Source organism: Centruroides sculpturatus, unplaced genomic scaffold, assembly GCF_000671375.1.
Source record: "Centruroides sculpturatus isolate CEXI.00-Female unplaced genomic scaffold, Cexi_2.0 scaffold344, whole genome shotgun sequence".
Classification (NCBI taxonomy): domain Eukaryota; kingdom Metazoa; phylum Arthropoda; class Arachnida; order Scorpiones; family Buthidae; genus Centruroides; species Centruroides sculpturatus.
The window spans coordinates 229,531-247,593 of NW_019384558.1; the positions used below are offsets into that span (position 1 = coordinate 229,531).

The 18,063-nt window shown below is 26.3% G+C and overlaps 1 protein-coding gene across 1 annotated transcript in view; it reads right to left on the minus strand.

Moving 5' to 3' along the window:
- LOC111623917 (serine/threonine-protein kinase MARK1-like) overlaps positions 1 to 18,063 on the minus strand; it is a 142,254-nt gene that overhangs the window by 99,611 nt on the left and 24,580 nt on the right. The window contains exons 2-4 of the mRNA XM_023366649.1: positions 7,155 to 7,255; positions 373 to 522; positions 215 to 268 (exon numbers count right to left, since the gene is read on the minus strand). Coding sequence (XP_023222417.1) covers positions 215 to 268; positions 373 to 522; positions 7,155 to 7,214 — 264 coding nt within the window. The 5' untranslated portion in view covers positions 7,215 to 7,255. The remainder of the gene's footprint in view (positions 1 to 214; positions 269 to 372; positions 523 to 7,154; positions 7,256 to 18,063) is intronic.

An 18,063-nucleotide genomic window follows, 5' to 3' on the forward strand; every position in this document is an offset into this window, starting at 1 on the left:
AACACACTTAATAGCTAGTACTATCAATGCATAAAATAATACAAAATTAAAACTGAGATCAACTATTAAAGATTTGTGTGTACTACGAAAAATGAGCTTTTCATATAGTAAAACTATAAGTAAGCAATCATATTGTATTACTAAATAAAACATTTACTAATTTTTAAATAAAAATATTTTTTGAAATTTTCATTCTTATTTTTAATATACTTACTTTTTGAAGACTTGATGGATTTAGTTGAGTTTTATCAATTATCTTAATTGCAACCTATAAAATATTTTCTTAAGTTATTTTCTGCATAATTGTTATAAAAATCTATGACTTTTATTATAGTCAGTACTTTACTCATATTTAATTTAACTAATAGATACCTCTTTGCCTGTAGGAAGATGTTTCGCTAACTTAACTTTGGCAAAATTTCCTTTGCCAATAGTTTTTAATAAACGATATCTTCCTATGTGAGGTTCCTCTGAGGTTCGACTACGAGCAGATATACGAGGTGCCGGAATACTCTCTTCTCCCTTACAAAAAACATTTGTAGAATACATATTTATATTTAGTATGCTAAAAGTTTTCTAAAAAATTGACAAATGGAAGCATTAATCTAAGTAATTTGTTATTTATATTTATTGCTACTTACATAAAATATAATAAAAAAGTTTTCATTAAAAAATCTTTTTAGAATATTTTTCCAGCATATTTCAAGATATGCTATTCTATTCAAGATATTTGGAAAATACTAATATTTTTAGAATTTTCCAAAAATATGATAATTTTTTAAAAATATATGATAAATTTAAAAAACAAAATATGTTTCCCTGGGAAAATACAATATATTGATAAAAGCAAAACTCCATATTTCTAATATAATAAAACTACACTAATTAAACTTTTAAATAATAAATAATTATTAACAATTAATATGACATAATTTGCTAATTAAAATTATATTAAAAAATAGGAAAAACAATTCCATTCATATAAACTATATAAATACATATCAAAGTTTCAAACTGAATTATTTGACTTTTCAAACTGAACTGAATTTAAAATGTTTCACATGTACTTGTTTATATTATCTATAAGAATATATTTAACACTCAATAATATCTTTTATTATATGACTTGATTTTAAATGTTTTATTTTTATGCATTTATTTAAAACTTAAAAATATTTTAAAAGTAATTTCAAAAGAAAAGTTATATTAATAAATATTCTAATACTGTATAATGTTTTTAAACCTGCGGCAAAAGTTAATTTAATTTTGAGAAAAAATTTATTATATTGATTACTTGGATCAATAAGCCAGCTAAAGATGTAGTTATCTTTTCACTCAAGAATATTGTCCTAAATACTAAAATATATCAGTTAATAAAAATAGTTTTATTCTTAATCTTAATTTTTACAAAACAGTACTAATGAAAAGATAATATTAAATAATAAATCTATTATATTATTAGCAAATGTTATTTTTTGTAAAAGAAGTTTTTCTTTATAATTTATTTATTTTTGTCATTGCATCTTTTAGAAAATAAATTAAACTTGCATATAAAAATGTATTTCAAGTTACTTTGAATTTTTTTAATGCATATATTAAAAATAAATAACAACAAATTCAAATTAAGTTCAATTTATAAGTGAAATAATCATATATACATTAATAAATTCAAGTAAATATTTTCAAAATCATTCTATTGTTAAATATATACTTTTTTTGTAAACCAAAAAATGAAAATTACAAATAGATTAATAATTCAATTTAAAAATATGTGTAATGCTTTAATTATTTACGTTTTAATCAAGCAAAATTAAAAGCTTTATACTCTAAATAAATAATCTGAAAAAGTATCTGATATATTAGAAATAAAAAAAATGTTCTCTTTCTATTTAAAGTATTTTTTATAAATTATATTAAAAAAATTTTTTTTTACTAAATTCAAAAGTATCTTTATTAGCAAAAAGAGATTAACCCTGTTGCGGAGGTTATACAAATTTAATTACCATTGATAACAACATTTTTTTTTAAATAATATTGTGACATCGAGAAGATATTTATATAGTATATTCCATATTAGTTTAATATGAACATAATTAACAATCAATAACAATATTTAGATATTCATAACATTGTATTCAAATAATAATAGTCAAGTTTTACAACAATATCACAAGTTAACTCTTCTGATTTAATTTTCCAACATTTCTGCCGCCTTGATGAAATATTTATATAAATTGTATAGATCTTTTTTATTCAAATTGTTTAGATTATTTCTATAATCTTGGTGAGTATTATCATTTAACATTTGCGAGACATTAAGAGAGCTGTGTATATTTGAAAGACTGACATTCCTGAAGTATATGGTCAATTGAAGATTCTCCTGATTTACACCATGGGCAATAATTATTTGATAAATTAATATATATGTTATTAATATACAGCAAATATTTGTTTAGTCGTAATTGTGATATTAGTCTTTTCACGTTAAAGTTGATTGTTTTTATCATATAAGGTTGTACAGATGGGATGGGATATGATTGTATCAATGCAAGGGATGCTGATGGTTTAGCTTCGGCATGGAAGTTCTTTGTAAAAGAAAAGTTAAAACACACAAATTCTTAGTTCATATCTGCCTTTATAATGTGATGCTTTTTGATATATATATATTTTTATGAATTTAATCATTTTTGTACATTTAATCTTTTAGGTTTATTTTTGTTTTTAGTTTTATACCACCTTATTTTATTATTTATTATTTTATTATTTACATCAATCTATTTATTATAGTTATTTTGTATAGTGATTGGTTATTTTATTTTACGTTTTAATTTTGAATTTGTAATGTTCGAAAGTTCCGTTTTAATGCAATTTTCAAAGGTGTTCGATAACTTGTCACCTGATGATGGCCTATTCCATTAGGCTGAAAACGTTTGTGTATTAATAAATATTTCTGTGTTATAAGGTGTTGATTGTTTTATTAAATATTTAAAAGAAGCTAGTTTGATATTCAATTTGTTGTACTAATATTTTATACCTATGCTCTTTTGGTTTAATTCTTCTGATGTCAATGTTGCAATGTTGTAAATTATATTTACCAAGAAAGTATGCAAAGAATTTTGGATTCTTTTTTCTTTTTTTGTATATAGCTAGAAAAGAATTGCATATTAAACAACATTTGTCTTTTATCTTTGTAAAAATTTAATTGACTTTCCCACTGTTCATAAAAATGGCAGGTTTTCTTTTTCTTCAAGGCATTCATTTTAAATAGAAAAACTAACAAAATTTGAAAAAGAAATATACCTTTTGATACTATTTAGAAATACTAATTAGGTACTTTTCACCAAAAAAAATAGTAATTTATTTTCAAAGGAATTAAAAGAAAATCAAAGGTGTAGCACTTATAATACTTACTACAACTAGCACACAATGGTCCATGTGCAATTCATGAAATTTAATGACATTATAGCAAACATTGATGGACCGACTAAAACCTGCTTTGCAATTGACTTTGATCAACCTTACTTTGAAACCTGAAGATATTCTGAAGTAATCACAATAGTAAACTCTGATTCAAAGATATAATATAGACAAAAAAAAGAATCACGCACAAAGAAATTGAGTATATCTTAAACATTGTAATACTAGTATTCTCAGATATCTCGAATAAAATATTCTTTCATCAAAAAAAAATATATTGACAAATTACCACATCAATTGACAGAAATGTAGGATAAGTTTACTTGATTTGATGCTACTACAAAGATTCAGTAAGAAAATACTATCACTGTGTGTTTAACTTCTGAAAAGATGATTAATCCAGGACTGATAAGATGTTAGATGATCTAATAATAGAGAGGTTGCGACCGAAGTTTTCATCTGTAAAACATGAACGTCAAACGTCAAGCGCCGCTATCTTGTAAGCGACGTTCACGTTTTACAGATGGAAACTTCGGCCACAACCTCTCTAATAACAACTGAAAATAAAGCAATAATTAATACTTAAATCTTGTATTCTTGTTTTACAAGTAATCATGTGCTGAAATGAAATATCCTCAAAGTGGTGATAATCAAGTAATAGTCACTGTGTTTATAAGATAACTACAAAGCTGAATGAATACTAACTGATATACATGCATTTAAATATGTTCTTTATGATGGCAAATATAAAATAAGAATAAAGCAAACTGTCTATCGGCATTAAAGTTGTTTATTTACAAAATATTTAATTAAAAACAAGTACTTCTGATAATTCAAAATGCCATCTTCAGGTTAAGCTTATACCATTCAAATTACCTTCTTTTTTAAAAATTGTAATTGAAATGATATAGGCTCAACCTGAAGATGACATTTTTAAATATCAAAAGTACTTGTTTTTAATTAAATATTTTGTAAATAAACAACTTTAATGCCGATAGACAGTTTGCTTTATTCTTATTTTATATTTGCCATCATAAAGAACATATTTAAATGCATGTATATCAGTTAGTATTCATTCAGCTTTGTAGTTTGCTTTGTTCTTACACATTCATTTTCCTGCAAGAAATGTTTTAAAAAATTTATGCGATATGGTATATAGTTATATGAATAAATATTTCTTCAACATTTCAATATGCATGTAATGAAAATTATGCAATTTTTGAAGAAGTCATTGGTTGATAACACTTATGCCATAAAAATGACTATTTTCATATTTTTATCAGATTAAAAATATATGATTTAGAGGAATACAGAAGAGAACATACAATAATAATAATAATTATAATAATAATAATAATAGCATATCATTGCTTATAAAAAAAAATGCAATTATCTTAGAAAATAAAACTTCATGCCACTTGTTTCCTAAGACAAACACAAGAAAATGAGGAAAATGTTTTCTATGTATAGTGGCCTCACTAATTCAAACTACACTTAATTTAAAAACCAAATTTGTTTACTTTTCTGTTAACTGTTCCAGTCTAAAACAAAGAAATCATAATTATTTTTTAAAAACATACATACAAATTTGAAAAATATGTATCAAATATATTTTTCAAAAATTTATACTGTTATAAAGAAATTTATAACATCGGAGTAGATAAATTAACCCAACTTCACTGCCTGTAACCAGTATGCTTCTTCTGCAATGAAAGCAGAGGACTTTGCAAACATTTTTGAACCTAATGTGGTTCTTCAGGAGCTATGGAATTCTCTATTTGAATTTGAATTTCCATCAAAAATTAACCGTTGGCTTGGAAACAACGTTCCAGAAAGATTTTCCAAGCCAATGGTTAATTTTTTATGGAAATTCAAATTCGAATAGAGAATTCCATAGTGCCTGAAGAACCATATTAGGTTCAAAAACGTTTGCAAAGTCCTCTGCTTTCATTGCAGAAGAAGCACACCGGTTACTGGCAGTGAAATTGGGTTAATTTATACTGTATATATTTGTTTGTAGTCCTTTTTTTTATTTACTTTTCCTTATATATAACACTACTAATATGGCCAACCTACATAATAATTAGTTTGAATTACTGAACATACATTGTAACATCATCAAGTAACAAATTCAAAGATCTGAAATATTTTATTAATAAGAATAAAAATATATTAAATGATTTGAATCACTCTAATATTCAATTATTTTCATAGCAACTTTTATAATTATCATTATGAAATTTAAGCAAGTTTCTCACCTGATCAGCCACAACTGATTCATGAACTGTCTGAAGTGGAGTACGAACGCTGGCAGACATTGTAAATATACTTTCTTCTATAAATCCTAATAAAATTTTTCCTAGAAATTTAATATATATAATCAATTAAACTTTGAATACTTTCAAAAGAATTTCAATGAATATAAATACTTAATATAATATTTAATTTTTATTAAAAAGTACACATTTAAAAAAATAATCAATTTAATTTATAATTGTATCCTCTAATTTTGATTTAAAACAATGATTCTTAACCTGTGATGCAAGCATCATTGGAGTTATGAGAAATCTTTTCTGGAGGTGCAAGATTTCTTAAATACTTTTCAAAGATAAAAAAATATATTTAACTTTTAAAAACTTTCTTATCTTTTTTGTTTAGAACTGAGTCATTTTTTAAAATAAGATCATAATAAAAATGCACAAATATCAAATTTAAAGATGCAGTTATATACTTTTTCCTGTCATAAATCCTTAACCAAGACATAAATGTTTTTATAATGATGCATAGACACACAAGAATTTTCTNATAATAATAATAATTATAATAATAATAATAATAGCATATCATTGCTTATAAAAAAAAATGCAATTATCTTAGAAAATAAAACTTCATGCCACTTGTTTCCTAAGACAAACACAAGAAAATGAGGAAAATGTTTTCTATGTATAGTGGCCTCACTAATTCAAACTACACTTAATTTAAAAACCAAATTTGTTTACTTTTCTGTTAACTGTTCCAGTCTAAAACAAAGAAATCATAATTATTTTTTAAAAACATACATACAAATTTGAAAAATATGTATCAAATATATTTTTCAAAAATTTATACTGTTATAAAGAAATTTATAACATCGGAGTAGATAAATTAATCCAACTTCACTGCCTGTAACCAGTATGCTTCTTCTGCAATGAAAGCAGAGGACTTAGCAAACATTTTTGAACCTAATGTGGTTCTTCAGGAGCTATGGAATTCTCTATTTGAATTTGAATTTCCATCAAAAATTAACCGTTGGCTTGGAAACAACGTTCCAGAAAGATTTTCCAAGCCAATGGTTAATTTTTTATGGAAATTCAAATTCGAATAGAGAATTCCATAGTGCCTGAAGAACCATATTAGGTTCAAAAACGTTTGCAAAGTCCTCTGCTTTCATTGCAGAAGAAGCACACCGGTTACTGGCAGTGAAATTGGGTTAATTTATACTGTATATATTTGTTTGTAGTCCTTTTTTTTATTTACTTTTCCTTATATATAACACTACTAATATGGCCAACCTACATAATAATTAGTTTGAATTACTGAACATACATTGTAACATCATCAAGTAACAAATTCAAAGATCTGAAATATTTTATTAATAAGAATAAAAATATATTAAATGATTTGAATCACTCTAATATTCAATTATTTTCATAGCAACTTTTATAATTATCATTATGAAATTTAAGCAAGTTTCTCACCTGATCAGCCACAACTGATTCATGAACTGTCTGAAGTGGAGTACGAACGCTGGCAGACATTGTAAATATACTTTCTTCTATAAATCCTAATAAAATTTTTCCTAGAAATTTAATATATATAATCAATTAAACTTTGAATACTTTCAAAAGAATTTCAATGAATATAAATACTTAATATAATATTTAATTTTTATTAAAAAGTACACATTTAAAAAAATAATCAATTTAATTTATAATTGTATCCTCTAATTTTGATTTAAAACAATGATTCTTAACCTGTGATGCAAGCATCATTGGAGTTATGAGAAATCTTTTCTGGAGGTGCAAGATTTCTTAAATACTTTTCAAAGATAAAAAAATATATTTAACTTTTAAAAACTTTCTTATCTTTTTTGTTTAGAACTGAGTCATTTTTTAAAATAAGATCATAATAAAAATGCACAAATATCAAATTTAAAGATGCAGTTATATACTTTTTCCTGTCATAAATCCTTAACCAAGACATAAATGTTTTTATAATGATGCATAGACACACAAGAATTTTCTTAATTACTTAAGCTTTACCTAAACCTAAGCTAACATACACATCAAAAAATAGCATGACTATTACTTTAAATAAGAAAACAAATTTTTCATAGGAATGTAAACACACATTAAAAAAGTTACAATGTTACATTAAACATGATATATACTATGTTAAAATAAACAGGTTTTTATTTACATATTTGAGTCACTATTATAACTGAAAAATCTAAATACAAAAACTAATTTTTTAATAACTGTGTATGTACAGTACATACATATAAATCTACTTATGGTTTTATAAAAACAACTCCAAAAACATGATTTTTCATTAAAGTCAGATGATCTCCAGATTATTGAGCTATAATATTATTGGTTGATAATTTGGCAGATTGTTTAGCTATAAATCTACTTAAAATAAACTTTGAATTTTACTTTACAGTCTAGTATAAAACATATCATATATATATATATATAATTCTCAAAGAAGTAATCATGGCAATGAATATACCTTATATAATCACAAACACAATATTCAACAACTCTACTTTTTTTTAATTGTTTTATTGCTACCATCACATTTATTTAAGGAAAAATATATACATATAATTTATAGCAAAACCTACAATGAGTAATTATTTACTAAAAAATTATAATGCTCATAATTTTTATTTAAACAACACAATTGAGACTATAAAGAAAAATAAGTAACTTTTTACATTGGAATAACCATTATAAAAATTTTATGCAAAATACAGTAAATCCCACAAACTTGACTTGTGCTCTAAGAAAGTCACGAGTTACTGAAAATGGCAAGTTTTACAGCATAGCAATAATGCCAGCCTAAACAGAGGAATTTTCATAAAGGTATTATACAGGGTGGGCCAATGAAAACTAATTGGCAGAGTTTTTGGATAGTTTGATTTGTATTTAAGCAAATTGCTCAGACAGGTCGATTTTATTCTCGAGGGGGACATGTCAGAAATCATGCAAGGAAAAAAAAATTGATCATAAAATTAAGACTGATAATGTGTTATCTATTTTCAGATGTTCTTTTTTGTGGTGTTCACATTAAGCTTCACCACTCAGTGATTCAATCAGAATTTAAGATTATTATTTGTTTATTGTGAATTGTGTACAACAATCATTATGGTTTACACAACTGCTGAAAAGATGGAAATAGTAATTCTTCATTTCAGAAATGGTGAGAATGCTCATCTTACTGCAAATTTATTTAATCAACGCTATCCAAACAAACATTGTAATGCAAAATACATTCTGGAGTTGGTTCAAAAGTTTCAGTTAACGGGTTCTGTGGCTAACAAAAAATGCACTCCCGGACGTGAACATCCAATAAGAAATGAAGTGAAAAAGATTGGGGTTTTGGGGCAAGTTGCTGCAGACCCAACTTTAAGTACAAGGAAGCTGGAGGCTGTGACTAGCATTAGCAGAAGATCTATTCACCAGATCCTCAAAGCTCACAAGTTTCATCTGTACAAAATTAATTTAGTTCACCAGTTAAATGAAGATAATTTTGATCAGTGACAGCAATTTTGGGAAATTATGACAGAAAGGTTAAGAGTTGACGTGGATTATCTTTTTAACATTTATTTTTCCAACAAGTGTGTTTTTTTTTAAACTCAATGGTTAATCATCACAATTGTCAATATTGGTCAGATAATAGCCTGTGACCATAGGGTCGGTATCTCTTCGATACCTCGTCAGGATGACACCACTGTATCCTTCGGTCGATACAGAGACCACAAGTTCGCGCGTGCGGATAGGTATGAGGGTTGGACCCGGAATGAAGAACTGAGAGAAAAACGGAAGAAACTGCACTCCAGAAGTTTTAAACATAAAAACCCGTTTATTTATATATAATCTAAATTAAGTTTACATCAGCGAATAAAATACGATACATAAACTACACGAGTTATTATTCAATATTTAGTCCAAATTAACGACCGGGTGCGCGTTTCGTTACGCGGAGAGAGAGAACGTACAATAGTGCGCGGGCAGGATAAATACCTTAGGTTGTAGGAGCTCAAGTCCAAAATCAGCACAAAAGGTCCAACAGTTCCTTTTAGGTGAACAGTTCTTTTTAGGTAAGTAGAAAAATTTCAGTTAAGTTCAGGTCTTTTAGTCTTGTAGAGGAGGAGGAGGAGGTTCGGATTCTTGGCGGGAGGTAGACGATCGGAGCGCACACACAGATACCAACAATAACTTCCACCCCCTTTCTCATCATGCCTGGCCCTTTTATATCACGTCCTCATTTTCGAACTTTTCTCCGATTTCGTCAGCGATGACGATCTTCTTGGTCCAATGAGGGGACAGGTGACACAATCGTGACACAGAAATGTACTCATCTCAACAAGGAACCTAACTCGTGGGAATCAAGGTTTTTATTGATTTTATTTTTCCTTTTTCTCTTTTAATTTTCTGTTTTCTCGTTCCGTCTTTATAAAGTTTATTAAAAAAAATTATAGTTTAAAACACTAAATTTCTGGTCCTCACATTTCATGAAGTTCATAGCCAAACTTCACAAAGGCTAAATGTGTGGGCTGAAATCTTTGGAGATCGAGTACTTGGCCCCATTTTCCTAGATGGTAATCTAACAGGAGAAAGTTATTTAGATTTACTTGAAAATGTTGTACATCCATTACTTGTTGATATCATCAAATGTGACAACTGATACTTAGAAGACCGCCTTACTTTCCAACAAGATGAAACCCCCACATTATTCAAAACCAGTTACAGAGTTTATGAACACGGCTTTTCCTAGGCATTGGATCGGATGTAGAGGTCCTTTAGAATGGCTGGCTAGATCCCCAGATCTTAGTCCTCTTGATTTTTTCTTTGGAGACATTTAAAAAGTAAGATCTATGCAACCGAACCAGGATCTCTTGAAGAATTATGACAAAGAATTGTAGACAAGTGTTCTCAAATAACATCTGAAACTTTCCGAACTGTAAGAAACCATTTTGAGCAAAATATGTATTATTATATGGAGGCTAGTGGTGCTCAATTCGAACATTTATTGAATAGATAACTTTTTTTATGTTTGTGTTACTTTTTTTTCCGAAATAAATGTTTGTTTAGTTAATAAAAAAAAAATGTTTTTAAAATTTTTCCTTGTCTTTTGTATTTAGAATCATAAAAACTTTATTGCAAAAGATACCCCCTTCGAGAATAAAATCAACCTGTCTGAGTGATTTGCTGAAATACAAATCCAACTATCCAAAAACTCTGCCATTTCGTTTTCATTGGCCCACCCCATATGTACAAATTTGTGTACATATTAACTATGAACCAGAAGTGACTTTATTTACAGTTAAATTTTAATTAAAAAAACCTACTGACTATTTAGTAGCTACTTTAGAGTTTGGCATATGCATCATGGTGTTCTTACAGTGGCACCTTGGAAAAAGAGTTATATTCTTTATTCATACATAAAATTCATGCTATTATCAAGTTTTTGCCAGTAAAGAACGATAACTTATTTCATCTTAGTGTTAAATTAGAGGTAAAAATTAGATTACATGTATTATATTATTATTATTATTTCGAATGACACGATAAGTTTTACAAATGGCAAGTTATCAACAGTAGAGATCTTGGACTCTACTATATATATATATATATATATATATATATATATATATATATATATATATATATATATATATATATATATATATATATATATATATATATATATATATATATATATATATATATATATATATATATATATATATATATATATATATATATATATATATATATATATATATATATATATATATATATATATATATATATATATATATATATATATATATATATATATATATATATATATATATATATATATATATATATATATATATATATATATATATATATATATATATATATATATATATATATATATATATATATATATATATATATATATATATATATATATATATATATATATATATATATATATATATATATATATATATATATATATATATATATATATATATATATATATATATATATATATATATATATATATATATATATNTTAATTAAATTTTTCAAAATAGAATAGAAATATTTCATTACATTTGTACTAACACACAGTTGTGATATAAACTATCAGTTTTTGTTCTAATCACTTAATAAGAAATTATATATATTGTTCTACTTATGAGCAAATATATACAGATATTAATATAAATAAAGAATAACAATTACCATAACAATGTATTCATTTTTAAAAAGGAATATACACTACATACTTATAAAAACTAAACTAAATACTAAAAATTAGGTTTTAAAGACAGGTTTGTTTAAATTTATAGAATTATTATAATATATGTTAAATAATAAAAAATGATCTTATGTAATATATTGGACAAGGTTTTAACAAAAATGTTTTTTCTTTACAATGAATAAAGCCAGATTAAACAAAATAAAAATAAAATTACATAAACTAACTTTTCTCTGATAAAATTCAAAATTGGTTAAGTATGATTAGAATTAAATTTGATGAAATACAAAATGATAATGTTAAATGGTTAGTAAAAAAATTACAGTAAAATCAATGCTTTGAAAGAAAAACAATATCAGTAAGCTTAGGAACTAAATGAGAAAAAAATGTAATTTCTTTTTACTCCAATAAAACAGAACTATGTTTTATATTTTTCCTCTGAAGGAAAGATTTGAGAAAAGAAAATTATATATATATAATATAAAATTTTATTTTCTCAAATTGTAATGATTGTTAAACAAATCAATATTATGTAATGGTATCATGTTTTAATTAGTTACACCTAACAAATATTAAATCTCTCCATTTGAATTTGTGCAAAATATTCTACGTTATACAATTATTTTAAAAAATTGAAATACAGTGAAAACTGCTTAGGTGACCACCTGCATTCGACGGGCACCTGTCAAAACGGGCGAAAATTTCTGGCACCGAATAGTTTATCCATAGAGTCTTCGTATAAGTTACCTGTATTAAATGACCACCTGTGTAACGCAACTGCGGGCATCAATTTTTGGTTTGAAACAACATATGACAACTGTAATAAGCGACCACTTTCGCGAATGTATCTGGTCTAAACTATTATAAGAACCCATCTCAACAATGTTTCCACCTCCTAATATAATGAATTAGTCTAAACTCTCATTCAAAGTTCGAACCCATCCCGGGCACCTCTCCCACCCTTGAAATTAGGTGCAGGTTTTAATAAATTAGTCTAGCAACAAAGGAAATTCATTTCAGTTTGTTGGAAAATGTCCGAAATGCAAAGTGCTGTCGTTAGAAGATCGTATTAAAGTTATCACAACAGCAATTAGCGGCGAAGTTTAACTGTGGGAAAACAAAATTTATTTTACCCTAGACCTACAGTATTTTCCTTGGGGGTGTAAAATATTGTACACGATACAATTAATCGGCTGATCTCATCGTTTGATAAAATCTATTTTTATTTATTTATTTTGAAGCTCATATACAGTACACGTGCGATAAATAGTTTCTGTATCAACCTACCTTATTTCCACGATATTTTTAGAAAAATAATATCCAAGTAATTTTCGCAGGCAAAATATTCAAAAAACAATAAACGCATTAATGCAAAAATCAGTTTTACTTCCTTTTTCGATTCCGCGATTGTAATGAAATCGTATAACAAGAAAAAAATAATAAAATCGTTTTATTATTAGTTAATAATTTTTCTTATTGTACTTAATTAATTAAGAAAATATTAAATATTAAAAAAATACAGTATTTTTAAAGTTAAAATAAGATTAAACTAACAAAAACCAAGAGCAAAGTGATGAAGAGATAGGATGTGGTTTTATATTGATTACGTAATACGCGTAACTGAGGAGTGAACGAAAAGAACCGAGTCAAATTAATTACGTCGGAAAAAAAATTGTGCATTATAATCGAGAAAACGCAAGTGTTGTATTAATCTTTAAAATATTGGTATTAAATTTGTCTTATAATATCATGACGACTCCTGTAAATCGGGTTATCCGATAAGAATAAAATACAATACCAATATAGCCCTATCGTTGAAAAAATTCACTTATTTTTGCTCACCTCGAGTTTTGCTTAGTAGAAATGGCTAAAAAGTGCGCAAAATACGTATGGAAATACAGTATTACAGCACCACCCGTATCTAAAAGACCACTTTTTGAAGGAACCGTGGGTGGTCGCCATAGACAGGTTTTACTGTATACCAGTGAAATCCTTAATATTGAAGGAAGTTCTACAATTTATCAACAATAATACAATTTTTGATCTTACATTCACAGATACATTTATTTGAAATGAAAAAATTAATTAGGTAACACTTTTTAATAACTTGTTTTGGATTCAAATTAAAAATAATTAATTTTTCAATCCACACTTGAATTTTGTAAACTAGCAACTATGTTAAACAAATAATATATTAAAATATAAATGTAAGAAAGTCTTTTTCTTACCATACAGATCAAATTATAAATATATATGTATGTATGTATATATGTATATATATATTTATTTTAATGTTCAAAAATCACTATGTTTAAATTATGTTTAACTCCACTTCAAGCATTTTAATCTTTTTAATAAATAATTCCTATAAAAATACACTAGGTCACAAAAGAGTATCCAGACATCTATAAAATGGAAGAATTTTTTAGTTATAAGTCATTTCTCTCATGAAATTGAAAAAAGTAATGACATGTGAAATCTTTAGATTTTTTTACACTAGAATAAATATTTACATGTGCAAAAAATATTGATAAAAAACAGAAACATAGTTTTATTCAGGCCTTGGAATGGATCACTATTTCTCACTATTTTTAAATTAGTCACTTTCTTTGGTCACTTTTTAACTATTTTGGTGATATATCACTATCTCTCACTTTTTCTTCCATTATGGGTAACAACNAAGAATCTCAGAAATACAAATGTTTCGTGTTCATTATTATTTTTATCATCAAATAACTACGTATCACACCACACTAAAAAACAGTTAGAACCTGATGCAGAGCCCAGAAAGGGTTCAAAAATTTTCGTTTTTTTTTTTTTTAATGTTTTTCGATGTTACCACACCATAAATTGGTTCTGTGTGCGTAATTTTTTAAATTTTTATTAACTTTTATTAGTTTGTATTCCTTATTTGTGATTTAATTTGTACATAAAAAATAAATGTTTTTTCTTCCTATTTTCTCCCTGTATGTTTTTTCCCCATAATATCAACTGTATACCTACTTTTGCAGCCCCTGTATTTTGAATATAAAAATTGACTTTTTTACATTTTTTGATATTAAATAATAAATTAATAACTGTTTTTAAAATCAAAATTTAAATATAATTTTTACTGAATTAAATTGAGAAAATTCACTATTATTAATTAAGAAAAACATTCAATAAATGAAAATTATTTTTCAAAACCATTTTCCAAATTTTATTATTAGTGAAAAAAGTTTCAGCTTCAGTTTCAAAAGATTCAATAAATGGTAATACATCTAATCTAGCTTGTAAGATATGCAGATTTAGACTCCCTTACAGATCTGAAAATTATTTTTTTGGTAGAACAGAAATAAAAGAAAGATTTGTTGTGACACTAGAGGACAATAAAAGGTTGTGAACAAGTCATGCAGTTGCATTATTGGCAAAGACTTCATCTGTTCAATATGCAACAACAACAACACAGCATCTAAATTTTAAGAATTAGTTTTTTAAAAATTAGGGAAAAATAAAAAATCTTTTTGTTAAGTTATTGAAACAAATGCTTTTAAAGATGTTTTGTGAGATATTTTAATAATTTGATTTCATTTCCATATAGTAAACTTTGGTTGGATATGAAATAGAATAACTGAAAAGTAGAAAAAGTTATTTTATTACATTAAAAGGAAAAAAGACAGATTATAAATAGTTTTAAGAAATGTCTATTGGAAGTAAATGTGATTTGCAATCTCTTTGGTTAAAAAAATATACAAAACACTCACTACTCACCACACCTATATATCAAACACAAACACTGAACCAATTTACGGTGTGGAATGATCAAATTTACGAGCTAAAACCTGATGAAGAGCCCAGAAGGGGTTCGAAAACGTTTGTTTTTTATGATTAGTCGATTGTTCCACACTGTAAATTGGTTCAGTGTTTGTGTTTAAAAAAAATATTTTCTGAAAATGTAAAAAATTCAATTTGTAATTTAAAGACAACCAAGGAGAGATATAAAACTTAAAATGGGTCTTGCATGTAAATGAATAACTCAAATTTGTTTATTAGTCAATAAAGGAAAATTTTTTAAAAACCTTACATTGCTTAATCTTCTATTTGAAGTCAACACAATAATACAGTGGTGCCTCGTATAACGTACTTAATCCATTCCAGGTGCACATCCGTTAAATGAAAAGTCCGTTATACGAAACGCATTTTCCCATAGAAATACATGTTAAAACATATAATTTTTTCTGCAGCATAAAATAATCATACTGTACCATAAAAAATGAAAATGGAGCAGACACCAATTATGCCGGGTAGTCAGATGTTGTGAGGAGGAGGTGGAGGAACACTTTCTTCACATATTCATACAGATACATACTTTTTACACATTGCAGCAGGTCTCTTTTTATTGTTTTTTAATTGAAGTCAGATTTAGAAGAGGCTACCTGAGCTTGCAGGATCAACTCCTCTTGTTCCATCCTTTGTTTTTTGGCAGCTGGCTTCTTGAAAAACATGAACAAGGTGGTCTGTTTCTCTTTCTTCTTTAACACCTGTCGGAAATGACGGGCAAAGGTGTCATTGTAGAGATCATTGATCCTTTTGGCCTCAGCTCTGTTTGGATAATGAGTGTTGGTAAACTCCTGAACCTCTCCCCATTCTACAAGAAAGTTTTTGTCAACTTCCACTTCTTCTGATGATTTTTTGCTTTGTTTCAATTGAAATCACCTTTCTGTTTTTCAGAAGCCATGATTTGCACAACACTTGAATAAATGTAAATACCCTGCACTGAGGTGATGTACCGTACATAATAAACAAGCCGAAAGGGAGCAAGCCGAATCCCAACAGGAGCTCTGTACTTCAGATATACTAATAATATATTCTAAGAATACTAATATATTATAAAAATAGCAGATTGTCATTGGCAACGGTAAAAGAGTGAAACATCATTCACACTTGCTCGCAGAAAGTTTGATGTTCGCCTCATGTAACTGCTGAACAGAAAGTCCGTTGCTCGAGTCACGTAACAGCCAAACAGAAAGTCCGTTGTTCGCAGCGTCCATTATTCGAGGCGTTCGTTATACGAGGCACCACTGTAATTGTTTTTATATATTCTAAACTTTAATTTATTGAAAATGGATTTATTATTTATAGATAGTAGTATCATTATAAGATTATCTTCATCTATAATAATAGTGTTAATCTATTTTAGTATTCTGTGCTTGAATGAACTCTCACATTAAAAAATAAAAGAAAAATCAGCTTCAAATAATACATGAATTCATATATATGTGTGTAAAAGAAAATATTTTACACACACACAAATTGATAAAAAATTCTAATATCAACAAATATTAAGAACATGTAAGAACAACAAAACATCAAAAAAAACTGTCCACAAATGAAGGGGAAAAACTTAAGAAATTAATTTTTATAGATTTAAAGAACAAAAACCATATCCGAATAAATAAATAATTGATTTCACGCAGATCATGACATAAATATCCTCCGTAATTTAAAATATCTTGAATGCGTGTTTTAATCATTGGGATTTAATTTACTGGGATTCAATATACTGTATTTTTTGAAATACAGTATATTGAACAAAAACCAACAAAATACTTCAAACTATTTTGTAGATATATTACAATGAATATGTACATACAATTTGATGAAGAAAATATTAAGCAGTAAACATAAAATAATTAATCTCCTATTCTCACTCAGATTCTTTAACAATATACAGTCAACACACCTTAATAAATAACGTTTGTTTAGCTGAATAAATGTGCATTCTCAGTATTAAGGTGTGTTGACTATATATTTATAAAATAATTGCAATTATTGTCTATGTTCATAATAAAAACAACTTAAAATTACACATTAAAAGTTTCCCAATAAGGAAAATAGAAAATTTTAAGACAAACAGGGAAAACTTATATTAGTAATGAAAGAAAAAAAAAATGTAGTAAAATACTATTAAAGATAAAGATAATAGAATGTCTGAGATAAAGAAAAATTGCTAATTAAAAGGTAAAAACAACTTTGAAAGAATAGGAACTTATTTTGACAATTTTAAACAACAGAATATTCTTTCTAATCTAAATAAAATATAAATAAGAATTATTAATACAAAAATCAAAAGTTTTTAACTGC